At 35.9% G+C, this 22,852-nt stretch overlaps 1 protein-coding gene across 4 annotated transcripts in view; it reads left to right on the top strand.

The window, feature by feature from the left end:
• The window catches only part of LOC113233908 (caskin-2), a 411,484-nt gene that overhangs the window by 221,943 nt on the left and 166,689 nt on the right, over positions 1-22,852 (top strand). For 2 of the 4 annotated variants that reach the window (XM_026469137.1, XM_026469138.1), the window contains exon 2: positions 739-1,298. The exons of the other annotated variants lie outside the window; for them this stretch is intronic. In XM_026469137.1, coding sequence (XP_026324922.1) covers positions 767-1,298 — 532 coding nt within the window. In that variant the 5' untranslated portion in view covers positions 739-766. The remainder of the gene's footprint in view (positions 1-738; positions 1,299-22,852) is intronic. 4 annotated transcript variants of the gene reach the window in all.

The raw sequence follows: 22,852 nt of genomic DNA, 5'->3' as shown, positions 1-22,852 counted from the left end.
CAAGTTAATGTGTGTAGCATAGTTATCTCTAGTGATAAGAAAGCAATAGTGAGGTACGTGTGTGGGTTCAAACCGGTCACAAATTGATGTCTAGTAACTATCAATATTTCCCATTGCAGTTTGAACCTTGTGACGTACAAACACGGTTTTTATATCCGTTATGTCAAAATATCACATTTCGTATACTTTAGTGTGTGGTAGTGTGCACTTACAGCGAGTAAACTGTACGGGGATGGTAAACAAATTTTACAGCGATGTCGCTCCGAAGTTCGACAAGTCACGATATTGTTATGCCAAACGGTTCTGATACACGCGAATTTAACACTAAACGTACTATATCAAAGTTGGTAATGGTCCTATATAAAATCAATGTGACTGTTGTGTATCAGGTCTTTTTAAATGGCGCTAGAGGCAAGGTTGAAATTTGTGTAAATTTCAATGAATGTAGTATTGACCAAGATTCAATTATAGGGCAATATATAACACAACATGGAAGATGTGGGTGTAGACTTGTACCACATCAGAAACGATGCTCAGGTACTCGTATTAAGCTTAAATAAATTTAGGCGTGACGTCACGATAAGACCAAACCGAGGATTACCATATCGCCATATTCTATCATTTCAAATAAGATTTATCAAGTGTCTCCATTTGTTCTATTCGGGAAATGTCGTCGAGGCAAGCCAGGACAATCAGCGAAGGGAGTTCAGTCGACTAATTCGACTATTTCTTTACCAGGTCACAACTAAACTTACTTCGGCTTAAAATGACGATAGACAGAGCCGGATTACCTCCAGCGCCCAGACGATCGTCATCCACTTACAGAAGCTACGACGAACTTGGCATTATCGACAGAGTGAAGCCACTACGATATCGCCATGGGGGCATTGAGGATCTGACTCTGGATCATTCTAGGAATTTCCGTATGTACGAACCTCAAAACATGGATGACATAACTGTGATTAGTTCTGAAGAGATTCCACGGCCGAAAAGAAAGACAATTGAAGGCCTGGCTAATGGATTTAGAAGAACGTTCTCTGTGAGAAGTCGTAAAGAGGAGAATGGGGGAATACCTTTAGAAACGTTTAACATGACTGAGGATAACTACGCGACAGTTAGAGGTGCGCCGTTTGGAAGACGCAGGTCTTTGTCGAGGGAAAGAGGTTCATTGTTAGGACGGAGTTCTTCTGAAGGTGATGTGAGGATGGCACCACCTCGAGCTCCACCTACGAACCCTACTCCGCGCCTTCACCGATGTCTCCGAGCTCTTGGCGGGAGCTGGAAAAACCTTCTCTTATGTGAGTCACAAAGACGTGTTAATTAATCCAGTAACACAGTTCATTAAGAGATAAGCTATAATTAATTTTAAATCAAAAAACGCTTTCATTCGCTGTAGTTTTTATTGACAACTAAATCCTTCAGTTACTCGGAATTTAGTATCAAATAGAGAATAGAAAAAAAAACAGCTTAGTACTAAATTCCGTCAAATTTCAGCTTCTTACTCGTACCTACTAAATGCCAAACGTAACGCTTGGGAAGGCAGTTGTAGCGCTGTGTTAGGGTTCGTGTAACCAATATCATTACCGCGTTTAATATATATATAATATATTTGTAAAATATTAACCTCACAGGACTATATTACTAACATTATAAATACCTTCTGTTCCATACAAAAAATAAAAATATTTATTTCAATAGATCGCTTTTAACGGTGATAATGATAACTCTGTGTGCAAAACGCAGGAACAGGAGTAAGGAACTCACTACTTTATTACAGATCTAAACAGTGTTAGTTAAACAATAAAAACATTGACTTACAAATAAACAAAAAGTTTATTTTTCGTACAATTTTTGTTTTATAAAAAGCCATGGAACAAAAGTTGTTGTTTATGATATTAGTAATATTATAATTATGCGAAGAAGTTAGTATTTTACAAGTAGTCCAATATAATTTATATATATGTACGTCATTTAGTACAGGAGCGATGTTAAAGTCTGACATAGACGTGGCGTATATCTAAACGTGGCATTAACATAAAGTTAAAGCGTAAACAACAGTTAACTTCTCAATTATTCTGTTATTTAAATCGCAGCTAACCAGCGGGCTTGTCTTAGTTAATTATCAGTGCGACGGGTACAAATGACCAAGACGCTTAGTTAGTTAAAGCCATTTAAACCGCAGAGCTTAACCGAATTAAGCGCTTTCTTTTATGTAAATTAACCGATTGTTTGTTCTTGTTGATTAATATTTAACTGCAGTATTTTAAATCAAGTTAAATACCATATGAGCACTACGATAAATAATGATCTTTAAATTTTTATGAAGACTGATTGACAGAATGATAAAATTTATATTTGATATAGATTGATCGTTTTTATATAACTTTTGATATCGTTTTTTTAGTTTCTTTACCGTAATGGGTTTGGATTCAATTATAAACAAGAGAAATAGGTAATAAAATTAATAATTGCTGTTTCAATTCTTGAAATATTTTTTTATATTTTTTTTATGCCCAGTGCTGGAACGAAGAACTCGTGCACCTGGTGGTAAGCAACACGCTTTTCCACAGCAGATGCAGTGTCACTGAGAACTTTAAATCGCAAAGACCTGAGGGGCACTGCCACCGCACCCGTCACCCTGAGACATATGTTGACAAGTCCCATGTGCCTGTAATTTCACCAGCACCCTTTCAAACCGGAACGCTGTTACTCACATTACTGCTTGCAGGCAGTACTCTGGAACAGAATACAAATGAATAGAAGCAAAACAAAATAAAAAATACAACATAAAATAACTGTACCGCCTCAGTCATCCGTGATCATGGGACCTGTAAAGAGCCCGAAACGTTGTTGGTTTGTTTGAAAAAACAAATATACGCGATTCAAATCCGGAAAAATAGTTTCATTTCCTAAACATAAAATAAGACAAAACTGACGAAAAGCAAAAAAACAAACGAAAAACGAACTCTCTCACAAGGAGTGCGGCTGCTACCAAATGACTTGTTTTAGGTTAAAATGAATAACATTTTCATAAACCGCGTCCTCTTTTTCTGTACGAAGTTTACATAGAACTGCGAAACTATTTACGGAATAGCATTTTTGTAAAAGGCAATATGACTAAAAATAAAAGACAATATGAATATAGTCATCTACATCAGAATTCATATCGCATGTAAATGCGTTCACATATTCTATTACAAAAAGGTATATTTGTCCTTCCTAAGCCTTTTATTACGGCTATTATTGACACCTACATATTATTGTGTAAGTAGCCCCTAACACGTGCGTAAACATTCTCAATTGCATATTCATATTGCGAAACGTATTTTAAATATATTAGTGTTATTTTAGCGTCATGTCATAACCGGATGTAATGTATGGTTATAAAATATAACTCCTTGTAACGAAAGTACGCGGTTATGTTTTCTGTAGTGTGAAAGTATTGTTAACATAAAACCAGTTCTTTAACCGACTTCAAAAAGAACGAGGAGGTTCTCAATTGTACTGTATTTTTTTTTATGTTTATGTTACGAGGTTACTCCGACATTTGTGAACTTCGTCAGGAATTCGGCGGCGTTTGACTAGGAAATAATAAAGTTTATAATTTACAGGAAGCTCGATAACAAAAGTGAAATCGAATCTCGGGATCGCAGCTTCAGTAGTCTGTGTTGCCATTAAAAAAATAGCCATTGTTGGCATTTTGAAAAATAAAATCTAAAAAGTACCCATTCACGGTGTTGTTTAGAAAAATCGTTTACCGAAAATGAATAAATACGTAAATGGTTTAACCGTATACATTACACTATTGGGTTTCGACCAATTTACGAATTATTTTTAAACTATAATATCAAAGCGACATTATACTTTTATACATAAGTACCAAAGAGAAGAGAAATTTTGTTATTGATTCAATTTAAAGAGATCTACCAAAAAGCGTGTTACCATTTCGATGACTTTTTTTTGGTACCTCCGTAGTGGTCCCATTTAAATGTGAAGAAAATACTTCATCTCCAAGGGTGCAAAACTAGAGGATGAATCCGATTTATTGGTTTGCACCCTTTTACATACGATAATAGTTTAATTTCCTATGACTAAGGAGGTTCTATGGCGGAAGTAGTTGCCTGCGTTCAGTGAGATGAACTGAAAGCATCCTAAATATGCGTTTGAATCGATTCACGACAGCGCGTTTGCGGCGCGTTTCCGCGCAGATGACGCGCGTTTACGGCGCGTATAAAATACGCCCTGTGGCTCTAATGTCCACACAAGTAGCCTCCCACACTGTTTACATAGTTTCCAACGACAGACGGTGATACATTTACACATTTCGCCGTCGTTGCAAACACTTGTTGTTAGGATACACGTGGGGCGCACTAAATGGTCAGAAATGAATTTATTGTTTCTCAAAATATTGTCCGTTAGCGTTAATGCACTTTTTCATACCAATGTCACCACCACCCTTATGACTTCTGTGTAACGTATTACGTCTATCAAGCCAGGTTAATCTAACGCCATATTCTCATTACGAAAATTGCCTTTTTAATTACACGACACACTGCTCTTACAAGCTCCAAGAATTTTCATAATTGTGATTTTATTAGGGTGGTGTTGTAGGTCTAAAAAGGGGTTGTCTTTACCATTGAAGTAGCTAAATAGAGTCAGTTTATAATAAAAAATAATTTCGAGATTTAGTTTAATTTTTAAGGTTTTTTTTAGAAAATTCGGTGTAGAACTCAATATATTAAGCCTAATGTAAAGCATAGAAAAGCTCGGTTGGTTAAACCAATAAAAATTTGTCATTTTGACATTTTCCGCCGCTTATATCGGTTGCTGATACACCGTTCTGCTTCGCTCCAATAGGTAATGGGGCTAACAGTTCAGCGTTTTGAGGTACGGCTGTCCACAATACCCATTCCATTATAATAATACCATAAGTTTCTCCCTCCATCCCGTCAAGTGGATTTTATTTCATTTTGCATTATAGCATGATCAGCTCCGAATTCTCCCCCTAACCGCCTCTTGGCGGAAATAATACATCTAATAATATTGAGGCACAAGTATAAAGAGAGAACCAGTACATGAACTTATTTTATATGCCATTCTGAATAACTTAATAAAACACAGCTCTTTTGCATACTATTTTATTATATATTTCGTATGTCACGCTATTAGGATAGTGTCAGGAGCAAGCAGCTCTCTGCCTCTCTCTCAACTCTGTCCGGAGTTGACATTTTTTTGAAAGTGTCCCTGTAAATATTTGAATTAGTTGCCTAAAATCGGTCTTTTGCACGACTAAGAGCAAGACCACCTAATTCTAGCCAGACCAAGACCGATTCTGAAAGATTTTAGCAAAAACAAGAGAGACTGCGAAATTTTGGCGTCTCGCAGTTATCTCATACTCAGATATGGGCGTTAGATATTGGTGTATTTGGTTTCAAATCAATATCGATATTGACAGACATTCCCTAGTATCGGCATCAAAACTACAGTTTTTTTCTGTCAATAAGGTTGATTAATTGCAATGCTGAAATGATTTCGTATCGGTATACTTTGAAGTAAGTAGTTTTTTACACATTGTATCTGTGATAAAAAGCGAGTTAAACTAATTTAACGAATTATCAAGAACAACATACACTGAAAATCTAACTAACGAGGCAATGCGTGGTACTTCCTCGAGCGAATCATACATTGTGTAAGTACTTTACATAATATAATATGCTAATTAACATTTTATTATTAACCTTACGCACGGGCTTAGCATATTGTGTGCCTAAAATTATAAGCAACCAATACGATCGTAAAAATATTGTAAAGTTAATTTTCGTCGTTGGGTTGGCCTTCACTATAACTATGTTAATATGTACTCAAAATGTACTTACTCTGTTACGTTGTTCTAAAATCTGAACCAAACCTCACTGCCACATTTTATAAGAATAATGGAATATGATAGTTTGATAAGTAACAAGTAGTTGCAAGACTTGCGAGACCCATGCAGCAAGATCGGGACCAAGACCGAGTGTGCAATACCAAGAACAAGACCAGGTGTACTGACATGAGACCAAGACCAAAATTATTGTTGGTTTCTTTCGTTTCTTCTTATTCTTCTTTGAATCAACTGACCCAACGTTAAAAAGTCTCTCCCAACCGCCATGGTCTAGTTTTGCTTTTGTAACAGTATACGGTTTTTGTTCCATATTAATGTGAATGGTAGGGATTGTCAGCGATTATTCAGTTATCCTTTGCGATGTCGATGACATTTGCCGGCACTTAGCGTAATTACAATTTTCTTTGTTCTCTTTGCTAATGTTATGTCGGGCATTTGGAGTACAGTCGTAAATGACTGCATCTTTATATATGTATTTAACATGAATAAAAGACAATGGAAATAAAAGCTATAATAATGTTTTTTAATAGATTTTACTTTCAAGGAATGTCGTAAAGTTCTGAGGCAGATTGCTCGCATAGAACAAATATTTTTACGAGGTTATAAATTAGACGAAGAAAACAATGAAGTGTTTGCAGATAATAAATACCGGTTAAGAGCCGGTTGAGCACGCACATAATAAGATTCCACAGTCGTCCTTAATAGTTTCTGTCATGTAGAGAATTTAATCAAAAGTTGTTTTAATTATATTTGTAATAATATCTATTTTTTTGTATCGCATTACGTCACTGGCAATTTTTGCAAAAAAATTCTTTGTTTATTTTAGAGTGAACAATTCATAAATCTCCACATGAAAATGTATCTTAATAATTGCAAAAAGAGAATATGAAGAAACTATATTCTTGAAACAAAAGCATATCGTGTCGACCCTATTGCCTCTAACAGTTAAAAGCGGATATAGCACAATCTTCGTACATTTAGATCGACACGAGCTTCAAATCAAGATGTGAAGTGCTAAAATGTACTTAATGTTAGTAGAAAGAAGGACGATGTGTTCAAACAAAATAACCGGTTACACGTATCACCGTTATTTTCAGGACGAATGGAAATCCACTTTTCTGTATACCATGAACCCACAAGACTCAGTATTATTGAATTTCTCTTACCGACCGATAGCGGGTCAGTGGGGGCACTAAGCATCACGTACCGAGGTATCACTGAACACGTACGCGAACATGATAGTTTGAACAATCCAAGAGATATGAGAAATTGAGGCTCAAATTCTATTTGTAAAGTTAAAGCTAATGTGCTCCTATTTTATAAGCGTGGAATATTACTGGCACGTTAAGCATTTCCAGTATATAACATCAATGAAGCGACTGGAAGATTTCATAGGTCGTGATTATAGGCAGATGTCCAAGTACCTATTAAATTGCCGTTTACACCAATTTTGTTATGTCGGTATAAAACTAAGCGAACTATTAGGGTTTCTAGTTGTTGATTGACCATGCTTGATTAACAAATCAATCTTGTTTCTAATTTCTATGACAGCATTGTAGAGAAAACTTCACCTTCATTTCAAATATAAAGTTACTAAACGTAGACGTGTAAACGAGGAGGCGTGATTAAAGGTCCACCGTGACGTAGGTACATATCTCAACCATACTGAGAATGTTCTTAAAAGAGAACAGGTCAAACAGGTGAAAATTTTCATTTTCAATTTACAGTGTCCCAATGAGCTGATGACTGAATCAAATGTCTGATGAATACGTACACAATTTTTATAACCTTATGAATAGGTTCAAAATAAGTAACTAGTATAAATTTTAGCATTTATAGTAGTTACGATATTCACTCTCCTTTACGTGCAACAGTAAATAAAGACCATGACCTTACTATAGGTTTTTAGAAGCATGCTGCCACCTTACCTATTCCAGCTGCCAAGTAGCAATTAAGTGCCTATGTACACGGCGTATTTTATACGCTCCGACAGCGGGCACATGACGCGCGTAAACGCCATTCAAATGCGATGCAGTCGCAGCGAGTAAACCTTTGCACACTCACCTTTCACAAATTCAGTGGCATGGAAAGCGCTTCTCGTTCGCGTTTGTATCGCATTTCACGCGCGTTTGAATCGATACAAACGCAACTGTCTGCTTTTAGAGCTTCTACGGCGCCGTAAACGTGCGTTTGTAAAACGCGCGTCGTCGGCGCGTATAAAATACGCTGTGTGTATAGTCTCTAATGCGTTCTGGTTTTGAAAGTTAAGGGTGTTGATGAAAATACAGGCACGTGGGACTTGTCTACATATGTTTCAGGGTGGTGGGCGCGAGTCAGTACGTCTAAACTGCTGTCTGCAGCTGCTATGGATAGGCGTGTCGTTTACCACCAAACGCACGACTTGTTAAAAAAGAGTTATACTGGGTCATTCAGAATTGGCACCGTCAGCTCAAACTGATCGTAATAAGCCATTTCAGTCGCAAAGACAGCTTATTATCAACCTAAGCATGAATGTAGTATGCTAGTGCAAAATATGTACAACCAGTTTATATAGACTTACTTGCTTCTTTACGAGAAGGCTTATATTGATATTGGACCAATTGTCTTTATATTTTAACACATTCCTTAAACCAGGTATTCTATTGCTCACATAAATTTACAATTCCGGTTATTGTAGCAAATATCATGTTTCTCATAAAATTACACTTAATAATAATCATTGTCAAAAATTTATGACTCATAGTAACGGTTGTTACCCCTAATAGTCATTATTTATAATTTTTATTGGCATAAACATTAATGTTCTTGTTTATTTTATATGACAATATATACGTACCTCATAAATTTTGCTATTCATAAATTAATAATTAGATATTTTGTATTCATAAGATTTACAAATAATATAAAATAAAAGTAAAACAATCTACCAAATCAATAAAAGGCCGGCTGCTGCCAGTGTTGGTGCCATTATTTAGGAACTTTGCCAATTTATTTATGCGGAAATTTGACGAAGAAAGCTATTTTGGAATATAAATAATATGATTATAAATTAAATTATACATAAGATTTAAGCATTTTTTGCCGTAGGAATAATAAGACTAAAAATGATGTTTAAGTTAGCGTTGGTTCTTAATTCAAAATTTACAAAGAACGGTTTTGCAAATCTGATTTGCCGAAAAAAAAATTAACCGTGACTTTTGACTATAAATTAATAAGAAATAAATTATTGAAGAATTAACGTTATGTGAAGCCACAATATAGTAACCAAATAACCTTACATCACCTAATGGATTTTTTTCTTAATTTTGGCCATAACCACATGCTGAATAAAAATTCAAATGGCTTAAAAAGTTTTGGCATAATGCCTATAACCTAGCCACGGAGATGTACTTGTATCTAAAGGAATAACCATTTCATAGTTTGTAATCCCTTCCAAATTAATTTAACCCGGAGACTATAAACGTGAACAATGGTTGGGCAGAACGTCCATCATGCGACCCTCAAATGCCGCTAATTTCCTTTTGATCCCCTTTCGGCTTCCCGGCTATGAGGAATCGATTTTCCTTCATGCCTCCTGTGGGATATTTTGAACAGTTTGCATTTGAATGGAGACATTGAAGTACTGTTCGATAACAGGAAGGTTGTTCCTATATGAACATACTTCATAATTATGCGAACGAGGAAGTACATGGGGGACCATAACTCCAAATATCAATGGGGTTGTCGCCTTAGCTTCACATGCTACTTCAATGTTCTTATTGTCAGTAGAAAAGGCAGTTCTTTATTTCGGGACTTAGCTAATAGGCATGTTTTTTAACCGACTTCAAAAAAAGGAGGACGTTCTCAATTCGACTGTACGTTTTTTTTGTATGTATATTACGCGATAACTCGCCGGAGTTTTGATGATCCTTTTTTGTTGGAAAGATGTGACTTCAGATGTGATCCCATTTAAATTTGAAGAAAATATTCCATCTCTAAGGGTGGTAAACTAGCGGATGAATGATTTTTGAGGTCGGTTTTGTTATTGTGATATAAGAGACGGGACGAACAAGTGTGCTTGGTGGTAAACCACTCTGAGCTCTTAATCGCAAAGATCTAAGGGGTACTGCCAGTGCACCGGTAACCCTGAGGGTTACCCATCAGTAGTCCGAAATGACATTTTCTAGAAATAACGTTTGATCGAAATTTCATAACTTCGAAAGTAATTTTGAGAGGAAAATGTTTTTCCTTTTACACCTTTTTTTTTATTATCGTGAGGAAAATGCGTTACGTATTCCCCACCGTTGGGAGACGGCGGGGATATGTGGGACTCTCTCCTGGGGACTATGTTGGTCCCCAAGAGTACCCAACTTAAGCTTTTTTTTTTTAACCTAACCTAACCGAACCTAATCGTATCTTTGCGATAAACATTGAACATATCCTGAAAAAACAACTGTTTCGCTATAATTCGGTTTTCGGTGTAATGAAAATTCGAACAAACGTTATTTTGGACAAAACAATTTTCGGGTTTGTGATAGGTTACCAACCCTGAGACATAAGTTGACAAGTCCCATGTGCTTGTAATTTCACCAGCACCGAAATAAATGAACGCGTGATTATACAATCATGAATCTTGTGGAGTCGAAGCTACGAAATCTCGACCATCGCAGAAAAATAGCCTGCTTGTCGGTTTTCTATCGGATACATTTCGGGGAGTGTGCGCAGGAACTTTTCAATTTAGTTCCACCCTCACCGTTCCTCCTTCGGTCGACAAGAAGGTCCGGAGCACTCCATTCTTATGTCGTTGATATTCCACCTATTCGCACTAAGAGCTTTGCTTCCTCCTTTCTGATGCGAACGGCAAGAAAATGGAATGCTCTGACTGTATTTCCCGAAAAGTACTAAATTTGGGGCTATTCAAGGCTAGAGTGAATATACATTTTTTAGGCAAACGCATACCATCGTAAGACACACCGTCGCTTAACATCAGGTGAGATTGTGGTCAAGCTTGTGTCTATTATTGAGTAAAAATAATAGAAGTACGATCTTACTATGACCAAGACTCACGTAGGCACGTGAGTTGAGTAAAATGGGCAACCCAAAGCGTTTCATCATTGCCAGATTCGTTATCGTTTTGGCGATCGCTATCGAATCCAAGTTTCAGCATAAAACTTTCGAAATCGATGTTTCGTGCTCTCGTTTTTCACTTCTTGTTACTTTATTTACCTTCAACGAAATTTGGCTAAAGCGACTTAATTTAATTCGGTCTTTGCATATACTTTAGAATCACTGACCCAGAAGGAGGGTAGTATTTTTTGTTTTTTATTTTACAGTTAATGATTTTTAATTACCTAAATAGAAACATATGTTTGCAATCTAGGAAGTACTGAAATTCGCATTGATTTATATTTAAAAATGTTTGAACTTACTAATTAATATCTTCTACGTGTAAGGACGCGTTCCCATTATGTCGTAACGACAGACAGTCGTGCAGTTTATAGTGTCGTGCCTTGTATATTTAAATGACGTTGTTCACATATAGCACAATACATTAACTGTCGTTCACTACTTGTTTGACGTGACGATGACAGACAGTCATGACAATGGGAAAAGCTAGAACGACAGTCATCCAACGATAAATAAAACGTCACGATAAAAATGTCGTGCTAACGACAAGGCGGCTGCCGTGAACCGATTAATTGTTGTCACGATCTAGTGGATACAGCTAGTCACGACAGTAATTCAACGATAGAATAAACGTCCACGAAACAGTCACGACAGATAGTCGTGACATGGGAACAGGCTAGACGCGACAGTCGTTCAACGACAAATAAAATTTACGACATGATTGGACCGCGTCCTTATGTTTATGAGATATTGTATAAAGTTATCATTAGGCCCACAATGCACTCACCGCTCTCTCTAGAAAAAAAAAACAATTGACAGCAGGCGTTTTCCGACTCATACCAATATTTTAGTCACGTAAAATATCCGTAACATTCCCAAATAACAAATAATCTAATTGATAAATTAATTTCAAAAAATAATAATAATCTACTATAGAGAGCGTTTATCGCCCAAGTCACCATACAAACGTCCGTGCAGCGATCAGGCCAGAATATGATCAATTACCAGCAGACTCGGAAAATGTCAATTACAAAGCAATTTAGTATAAATCGTATGTAATAACAGTAAATCACACGATCGTTAATGTTACATGGAGTTTGTATTTACTTAGCATACTTTGAACAATCGTGACGTGTTGCAATCTGATGAAATTTAGTATGCAGTATGCATTGATGTTGACAGACCTTTGGCTAGATTACAACTTAACTACAACTAGTGTTGCGCGTCTACAGCTACAGCTCTCGATAGTCCACCCACATTATCGATCGTGAACAACAGAACAAGAAACATGAATATCGAATAATATAATAATAATAATATAATACTATCGAATCTATGAATAACTATACCGGTATTATACTTGCTTTCGGTATCGAGAAATTGTGCAACATTATCTACGTTAATTGAAGATTTCCTTAGGCGTTTTGAGTCGTTTTTGCTTAGATATGTATGTTTGTTAAATTGCGGTATGTCCTAATGATTATAGCGCTTTATGGTGGAATATCACCAACGGGCTATGTATTCTATGTCTTCTTGTTGAGCTGTAGATACATTTAACGCGTTCCACAATCATTACATGTTACGCAAACAGATCATTGCAATTTTTATAATTAAAAAACACTAAATTGATAAATTGTTTTTGAAAAATATAGTAGGTACCGGAAGATGCGACATGGATAGACTACCTTCAAGGTGGACAGATATGGCAAGCTTTAGGGTAGGTTCAGCACTAGACGTCCTTGGGCTGACATTATGATGATAATTTAATCTTTTCAAAAATGTTCTAGTATAACCCTGGCAGTATATTCTATCGACGCATTAATCAAGAGAAAATCAGTACCGCTTTACGATAGTACTTACCCAATCCACGTGCGATATGCAAAGAAAAAGAACCCTACTAGTAATAACAATAACTATTGGCAATTGTAACAGACATAATCAGGATTCATATGTTAAAATTGCTGTGTAAATAAGCGCCTGTAACTTTCATTGCTTTGAATTCAAATTATATATAAAGGAATATAGATAAATGTACTCTGAATAGTTGTGCAATGCCATATTATCCATTGTCACAGATAACCATCAAAATATCCTCCTTTGCAACGTATTATAAAATTCTGTAAGTCTCTTTTCCTATGAACAATATGTTGAACATTTAGAGTATTCATGTGAGAAGGACTTACGTTTGTTTGCCGAGTGAAAACAGTAGTATTGTTCGTGGTTAACATAATTTTGCTTAATTGACACTTATGTGCGAAAGTTGGTATTAAAGTTATGTTTCATATGATATTAAACTGATGATTGTTTATCGTGGATTTCGAAAGCTATTTTCAACTTAAAGGTAATGGTGTAGGGCTTATAGTAATATTATGCGATTGTTATATTGACTCATGCACAATAGTATGTCATACATGGGTTGACACAGACATATATTGTTAATGTACTTACCTACCGATTTCATGGTCTTTCTGTGAATCTGACACTACTGCTTTTTAGTTGAAAATTGTTTCGAAACATCCAATAAACAAATTATAAACAATAAATTAATCCAAATTAATATTATAAATGAGAAAGTAACTCTGTCTGCTACTTCTTCACGCCTAAACCGCTCTAAACCAATTGTGATGAATCTTGGTCAAGAGGTGGACGGTACCTAGGAGAAGGACATAGGCTAGTCTTTGTCACAAAAATAAACCTTTAAGTGGGTGAAATAGGAGATGACAGTTTGTGTAGAGAACCAATAAACCTATGAAAATTAGTGTAGTACAGTAGGCTACTCGAAGTGCTTATTCTACACAGACGAAGTCGCGGGCACCAACTAGTATTATATAAAACATAATACATACATAACATAGACCCGTGCTCTGCAGTGGGACGTATAGTTTGACGATGGTGATAATCACGAAAGTCTGAAAAATTTTATTTTGATATACATTTCTATTCTCTTGGTCGTTCTTCCATAAATTCTCGACAACTTTGTCGTGCGAACTTCCCATTCCGTTATCTTAACAACAGAGGTCCGAACCACAGGCATAAAGTTAACATTCTAATAAACGTTGAATACCTTTTATTGTGTCTCAAATTTTCCCCTCCTTTGTGATATAGACATTGTTCACAATTCACAAAGCATTCTTGCAAACATTTACAATAAAAAAAACTTACTCGTTTAATATTTACGAATCTCTATAATGGTTCCTTAAGGAGAAACAAATTTGCATTAAATAGGTGCCTGGAGTAGTAGCATGACCATTAAACTGTGCATAAGCGGAGGTAACGTCTTTTACTTGCCCGTCAAAGATTTAATGGCTTTGAGAAATTATGAACCGCAGCTAACGTTGTCTCTTTGTTTAATACCTTGCTATTGGCAATATTGTGTGATAGTTTAGCTGGCGCTGTGCAGGAAAGTCGGATTCTCTATGGTACGGGTCTAAGTACTTTATTTATTCAAATTCAACTTTATGCCATGTCTTTGGTCGAAAGTTAAAAGTCCAGCATGAGGTTGACTGTACTTATGTTATATGGTTAAAATTAACCTACATAGAAATGGAGATGGAAGTTAATAGGAATATTTCGACTCATCCAAAGAACAGAGTCCTATGTGATTATACAGCGAAAAGGCAATAAGTACCTACATTAAGAAAATAATTTTGTTATTCAAACTAAGGCCTATGTAAAGGTGTTTTGAGAATTTATATATCTTATTTCGTTTCGGAAATATATAATCGAACAACGGTCGAACTGACATCCACAGCGAAGAAGAACGAACGAAATGTACTACCTACCATAACCTTTCCAAAAACAATCTTATTGCAATGTAAGCTTAAAGTAAGCTTATTGTAATATTACTCATATTCGTAACTTGACGAACCTGTCATCCAAGTAATGTATTATTGCAAAAGTGATTGAATGAACGAATGATTTCCCAATATTGTCTATTCCTTACTAAAAATAGGAAAGAGATAACGCTATGTGAACTATAATGCCATCTGTTTCCTTTTTGATGTTCCGAATTGTCTTATCGTAGTATAATGTTTAAGTACTTAATGTTGTTTACATTCAGAGAATTTTAACTGTTAAGAAAAGGAAAGTACGTAATAATAAAATCTATTAAAATTACTGTTTTCAATAATTATTCCGCATTTTCGTGAAGAAAAATACATAAAACAAGCTGAGTCTTGATAGTCACGTTGTGAGTTCGGAACTATAGTATAGTGTCAACTGTTAGTTTCGCCAAGGACCATATAGATGGCGCTGTTATAATTTTACAAAATAAACATCACGTATTTTTATTTATCCAAAAATTATTTACTATGTGCTATTAAATAAAATAAATAAGTAAAATATTGAAGAGATATATGTAAATAAATAAGTCCAACTTAACTTTTAATCATTACAAATCAAGATTAAGACAATAAAACTGAAAATATTATTGTTACCATTGTATCCGTGTAACTATTTTATGATTGCTAAATTTGAATTTTAGAAAGAAAAAAATTTTGTGTTAAAGTCGCGTCATAGTACGAACTGAGTGAATGAATAGTCACAAAGCTGCCAATAAAACCTCATAGTTTTAACAATACAATAAGCTTACTTTAAGCGCGTTATGGTACGAAGTCAATGTAAAGTTAAAGTAATATTGTTTTAAGAGGTTGTGGTAGGCCCCCTGAGAACAAGTAGTCTTGCACATAGATCTTTGTTCTACGGATGAGTCCATTTATTCAGTGAGCATTATTACGTTTCGGTTTTGAAGAGTAGGTGCTGGTAAAATTACAGGCACATGATCATTTCGACTTCGTCTCAGGGTGACGTGTCCAGTGGCAATGCCCCTAAAATCTCTCCGATGTAAAGCTCTGAGTTTCACTGCAACTGCTATGGACAGCCGCGTCGCTAACCATCAGGCGCACGGCTTGACCGTCTCGTCACTTGGTGTCACAGAAAAGAGCATAAACAATGTGAACAATAGCGGAGAATATTTATTGATATCAAAGTCACGTTAAAATACATTAAACAGAAAGTAAAATGTCGTCGTGTCCCATTTGTGCCATCAAATCCATCCCAAACCGTTTGTTTCGAGAGTCGACGCGACAAATAGCACAAAAAAGCGACAAATAACACAAAAAAGCGGCAAATTTCTGAAGCAACTCTCGATGCCCGACCATTATTCGAGCACGCATGGCCTTTAAGGACTCGAATGCTTGCATTGTTCGACGATATGCCCTGGCCCTTTGTGTCTGCCCTTCGGTCTTAAAAAGCAGGTCAATGACAAAAGGACATAAGGGTTTTATTGAAATTTTAAGGACTTTATGTACAGTCAACTGCGGGCTCAACTTTACGCTTTGGACTTTGGATCGTCTTATCGTAAGTGGCATCGATAATTTAGAACTCGAGTAAAAAATTTGGTCGCGCCGTTGCCCGTATCGTAAACGTGAAATAATATTATACACTTTTGACGAGGTCATAATTCTATAGAAATTCTTCAATTGAGATTTTCTAAGTAAGTGCTTTTCTAGTGCTACAATATTAAACCTATTAATGAAAATCAGCTTCGATATAAATTCAATGACTAACCAGGCCCCAACTATTCTTTGGAGTATAACGCCTTTCTGATTTACGCCCTTTTACTTCCTCTGTTTTTGTCTGTCCCTATGCCAATGGGTTTTGCTTTGTATACCTTCCAAACCTCATACTGAACCATATCACCCAGTTCACAAGGATCTTATTCATGTGTTAATGGTAGGTTATTACGTAGAATTAGCCAGAGTTGCGACACACGTGTGCGTGATTACAATGGGGTTCTGAGTTTCTATAGAAAATTTGCCAGCCATTCAAGTGAAAAGTTCGAGCTAGCAAACAAGAGTGCAAATATAGTTTTGTATTGTAAACCAATATTTATGTTTACTTATCTTCTTGTTGTTTTGTTTCAGGTAAGTAAGCTGATCTGTTAGTTCAGGTTTTTGAAGATTACTTCGAGATATCGGTAAACTTAAACAGAATAGTTTGTATGTACGTAAATATTCGTTAGTAAATATAGTCGTATTTTTTTTAATAGGTTGAAATTTATGGCGTACCAAGGTTAGTTATAAATACAGAAACAATCGTCTAAAATAGCATATCATTTCTAAACCTCACATTATTAAACGCGATAAGCGTCCTCACACACTAAAGGTGACAAAGATCACGGCCATGACATGCATCATACAAATCATACACAATACTTAGTGAACCAACATCAAAGCGTACCTTACAAGCATTGTAATTTGAAGCCACCGTATCTATCCATCAGCTATCATCGGCCGTCAACAGCTGATGCTAGGTAATCTGTGTAATTACTATAAATACACATTGTGTGGAAGTTTATTAGATGTAGGCACCGGATAAAGCGACGGGTGGTAGAGAAGACATGAGCGTGCTTAAAATTATAGTATAGGAATTAACGTGCGATTCCATTTTGGTGAACACTGGAGCGATGAAAAAGTTTCCAAATCAGATTTCAAAAACTTTAAAAATAGAAACGTTAGTACAACCCACTCATCTGTGGTACAACCATATAGTTGCTACTACGCAATAGTCATTAATGTTGTCCATTTCTAGATTAAGACATTTCCAAAAGAGATCTGACATTTATGGAAGACATCTGCAAAATGACAACTTTTCAGGGTAAAGGTTTAGAGATTCTACGAATGAAATTTGTCAATAAATTCTTATGCTTAAATAGAAGAGTGTGTGATAAAAACACTTTCAACATATATGTTTATATGTGGCTTATTGTACCAAAGGTACGAATTTGTTGTATGGTCGTAAGAAAATAAAATACCTAGTCCGTCCACATCAAACAGCATGCCATTTTTTGCTTTGAACAACACCATAATCATATTCGTATCTAGGGGCTTCACTGAACAAAACCTCTTATAAAATGTAACTTACACCAAACTTGATTATTTGAAACGTTCCTCCCATGACAAGGTGGAGATATCAACCGTGAGATAAGATACTCTGTTTACTTTAGTTTGATTGGAATAGTCACTATCTCTGAGACCAGCGCTCAAGTGGCATAGAATAAGAATGACGGATTCGGGTGAGAGAGGTGCTATTTTGTGATTGAATAAATGAAATGCGGACGAATTTTTTATTACGTCGTACTTTGAAATCGATAATTTCGCTCATTAAGCGAAAACGTCAACTTTTGGGTAATGGAAATTAAAGTTTCTGTAATAAAGTTTCAATATGAATAAGCGAGAGATTTGTTTTCAAAATACGACATGTGTAATCGATAGATGCATATTATGTGGTTTCGAATCTACATTGGCTGGTATTGCATTAATATTATTCAAACGTGAGATATCTGACAAACAGTAAGCTACAAACACGTACTCATAAATATAATATGAGCTGTAATAAATTGAAAGAAAGCATAAGACTAATTTCTCCGCTTACGAGATTAGGACCGACATATAAAATGTCTATTACTGTTTCCATTGTTTGATACAAGCCTCTAATGCCGGTAATCCTAGCCAATCTCTTGTAAAAAAGAAACGTTAGGCTTTCCTCGGACTTACGTGGTTTTACATGAGTTTTCCTTTATTATACCAACATTATACAGAAAATTTTCAATAGTAACCACATTTGAATACTCACATAAATTCTACTTATAACCACGTGAATACATGAGTTGTTTACTTTTAAATACATGATTTTGGAGCGTCTATTTTCTGGAGTAAACATTTTCGATCAATAAGTACATTCACTTTTTTAATGTGGATACCACTTTAAACAAGCCTATCGTAAAAAAAACAAAGGATGTAGTTACTTTTCTTGAACTAAAAGTGAACTAATTGAATCTTTTGTAGCGTGTACTCGTAAGTTAATGTGTGGATATATCCACAGAGCGGTGCGTAAGTAATCTACTACGATAGACGTATGAAAAGACGTCCAAATGGAAGTATTATGAGCTGGGATATTAGGAGAATTGTTCAGAAAAATGTATTCTTGCTTGTCACAGGGAAAATAGTAGGGTCTTTTTTCATTTCTTGCTTTTTGTGCGTTTATTATGTCTACAACAAAAACTGCTGCAGCTTAACTGCGATCTGTGATACCTTAGTTGGAAGTACACTTGCCTTTCTATGTTGAAGGTTCTGAGTTTAGTTCCCAACTTGAGCTGCATCGACAAGTCATTAAATGATGTACGGTTATCAACTAAGATCCTCGATATGTTGAGTACGCCAACCTCAGCCACTGCTACAACTTTGCGCCTTTTGCAGTAGAAAACAGGTTAATTAACTATTCAACATGTCACGCGCGTTCCAGTCCGTTATTATTAGTTCCACTTACTCCAGAATGGCGTTCAAGAGGCTGCTGGTGCAGTCCCGCACGCGCTGCATTACCAAGGACAATCTGGAAACTATCGAGACGCGGCTCGGTTTTATTAAGTGTCATGTAAATTATTTGTATAAACATGTCCAGCATGTCGATTCAGAACCTTACGATAACATTGTTGTCGACCGATTCGATTAGATATCGCACGATTTCTTTTCATTTTTATTCACAATAACCGTATCGAACGTCAAACTGTTGTATTCGAAACCGAACCAAAATGACGTCACACCCGTACGATTACTCGTACTTCTCGACCAGCAAAGGCTACTTACGTTATTTAACACAGTTATCGAATTGAAAGTTACCGAAAGTTCTATAGTTTACAAAGCAAGAATGTAATATGAAAATCTTTTATTATTTTAAATAAAATCTGGATGTTGTTCAATTTTATTAATTTATTTTAATGCGAAACTAATGCATTCCTATATTTTAGGCCTTTAAAGTCTTAAAAATTTATATAAAAAGATTTAATTTTTCTTATAATCTATATTCGCCGACTAACTCCATAAACGTTGTTGGATAACGATATCGTATTCGAACCCGAATCGAATGTCTGAATAGCTCGGAAAGCGATCTTCGATTCGAGAACGATATCCAATCGAACGATTCGGTTAAGATATCGAAGAGTTCTGAATCGGGGTCCAGGTTCGTTTTCTAATGATCACTTGTATTAGCCGTGAAGCCATGAAACCAGCCTATTACAAGGAAATGTTTCACAAAACTCTTGAAATATATTGTACCTTCTCCAAACCACATTGCGTCATTGTGGTAGTCTGTGGTTTCAACCCTATGGTTAGAGGCCACTAGGGCCCTGTAAGTAGACGTAGGTTGGTTGATGATGTGTACTATGAACATTTTTGATCTTTCAATTCAAATAAACTCAAATAATCTTTATGTGTAATTTGCTTACCTACAAAGGTAAGAAAATTACACTTGAAATGGTCTTTTTTATGAGAACCAAACCACGGGACGAACAAGTCGCCCATCTGGTGGTAAGTGACAAGCCTGTCCATAACTGTTGTATTAAGCGCCACTTAGTGCTTTATTTAAATCACAAAGATCTGAGAGGCACGGCCACTGCGCCCGTCACCCTGAGACATAAGTTGACAAGTCCATGTGCCTGTCGGTAACCTGTCAGAAACTCGAATGTTTTTCCGAAATAAATTTGTTCGAATTTTCATTACACCGAAAACCGAATTATACCGAAACCGTTGTTCTTTCAGGATATGTTGGATGTTTATTGCAAAGACACGATTAGGATCGGTTAAGTTAGGTTAAGTTAAGGTTTAAAAGAACAAACATTTTCCTCTCAAAATTACTTTTGAGGTTATGAAAATTCGAGCCAACGTTATTTCTGGAAAATGTCATTTCGGACTACTGATAGGTAACCGTGCCTGTCATTTCACCAGGACCTTTATCCTTCATAACCGGAACGCAGTAATACTCACATTACTGCTTGGCAGCAGAAATAGGTATAGGTAAGGTGACTTTACTTCCCTGGACGAATTCTTAAAATCTCTCGTCTCTTTGTTTTTCTCAAGGAAATCTTCCCTTATCGTTAATTTGCTACAAAGTTTTGTTAAAATCAAATTACCTCCTCTCATGTTGTAAATGTAATAACAAATTGAATATAATACAGTCAAATAAAAAAAAAGATCCCAGTTGCGGCTTTTTCGTATAAAAACAAATTACGCGCTGTCAAGGTAATTGTCGTCACTGGCAACTTAATTAGTGTTTATCTTTAAATTTTACGTCGAAACGAAGCTCTTTCACTTATTTCACTCACTCATCTCTTATGATATCTTTGCGTTTGTAGACTTTATTAAAATTCCAAGTTTTATGTGATAACAAGGTATTAACCGCTGAACTTTCTAGTAATTTCGAGTTGATCTGTGTAATTAGAAGCAATGATAGCTCACATTTGTAAACACAATTAAATTCTAAGCATGGTTCTAAAGATTTTCTAAAGATTTTGAAATTAGAAACGTTGGATTAAATTATTAATTTCCTCTTGCTTTTATGACGTATTGTTAAGAACCTAGTTCATATTGTAGAAAGTTCGCAGTACTAATTACTTCAACCAATTCTACTTAGAAGAGCTGGTTCTTTAGATGGATAAAGAAAAATCATTAAAACAAACTAATATTGTAGCCGTGGTAGTCTAATAATTTCACCTTTCAAGCATAGGCCGTAGGTTCGAATCCGGGCTTACAGCTCTGAGTTCGCAATTTATGTGCGAAATTTAATTTGAAATTTACCATGAGCTTTTCTTTGAAGGAAAAGCATCGAAGAAAGCTCACAACCCTTGGAATACGTGAAGTTCTCAACCCGCCATTGGGCCAGCGTGGCGGACTATGGCCTAAACCCTCGCTGGCGAGCGAGATCCGTGCCCAGCAGTGTGTCTTATAAATGGGTTGATGAGAATGAGGATGAGGATGAGGAATATTATAAATGCGAAAATAACTCTATACTGTTAGGCGTGAAAAACGCCTAAACCGCTAAACCAATATTGATGAATTTTGGTTTCGAGATAGATGGGACCTAGAAGAAGGACTTTATTTTTTGTCACAAAAACAAGTCTTAAAGGGTGTGAAATAGGGGATGAAAGTTTGTATGGAGAACCAATAAAATTATGAATATTAGTATACTACAGTACGCTACTCGACGTACTTATACTATGCAGACACGAACACCAGACCGATTAATCATAAAAATACGCACTTTAAAATTTTTGCGTTGCATTGTACTAGCATTGGAAAATGGGAATAAACGCGTATATACATTAATAGGTATTTTCACATTTACCTACTTTCCCGACGTTTAACTGTAGGCTACTGGGGTTCCTCTTCAATAATACAACTCCGTACAAAGGCACACAGCTTTATCACGGTTGAGAAAATTACAAAAACATACTGTTGAATATATAAAAATATTACATTTCGCGAGATGTGTGCAGACTACTGGCTGCAGGCAGAGGGTTTTTGTACCTTAACTAAATATACCCGCAATATTTTACAAAAGAAATAACAAATAAATAGGCTAATATATTTATGTATGTGAGCGCGTCGTTAACAAGCTCTTAGACATTACACTGTAGAATTCATTAGGTAATTACGTGCATGGTACGTGTTATAAGCAGATTAAATTGTTATCTCTTTCCGACATTGCCTGACTTGCGTTCGTCATAACAGTGAAGACATGGGATATAATACCCATTTCATCATCTCATGTTTTTATTTAACACTAAGCTATTTAATTTTAAAAAGAAATATTAGCAAAACATTTATGGCAGTGACTACTGACGTTTTGATATGAAACAGGCTGCCAGCTTAGTGTTCATGTTCTATGATGCTTTGTGTGTGTTCCGTCTTTATAACGGAAAGTGCTTAGAAGAATATTTTGAACTGGTGCCACCGCCACATTTTCATCATCGCACTTCGCGCCAAAGAAGTAAAGCCCATCCTAACATTTTTTTTTTTATTGTGACTCGGC

This window comes from Hyposmocoma kahamanoa, unplaced genomic scaffold, assembly GCF_003589595.1.
Source record: "Hyposmocoma kahamanoa isolate Upper Pololo Valley unplaced genomic scaffold, ASM358959v1 80, whole genome shotgun sequence".
NCBI lineage: Eukaryota > Metazoa > Arthropoda > Insecta > Lepidoptera > Cosmopterigidae > Hyposmocoma > Hyposmocoma kahamanoa.
The sequence above is the reverse complement of the archived record's forward strand: the minus strand, read 5'-3'. Positions and strand labels throughout refer to the sequence as shown.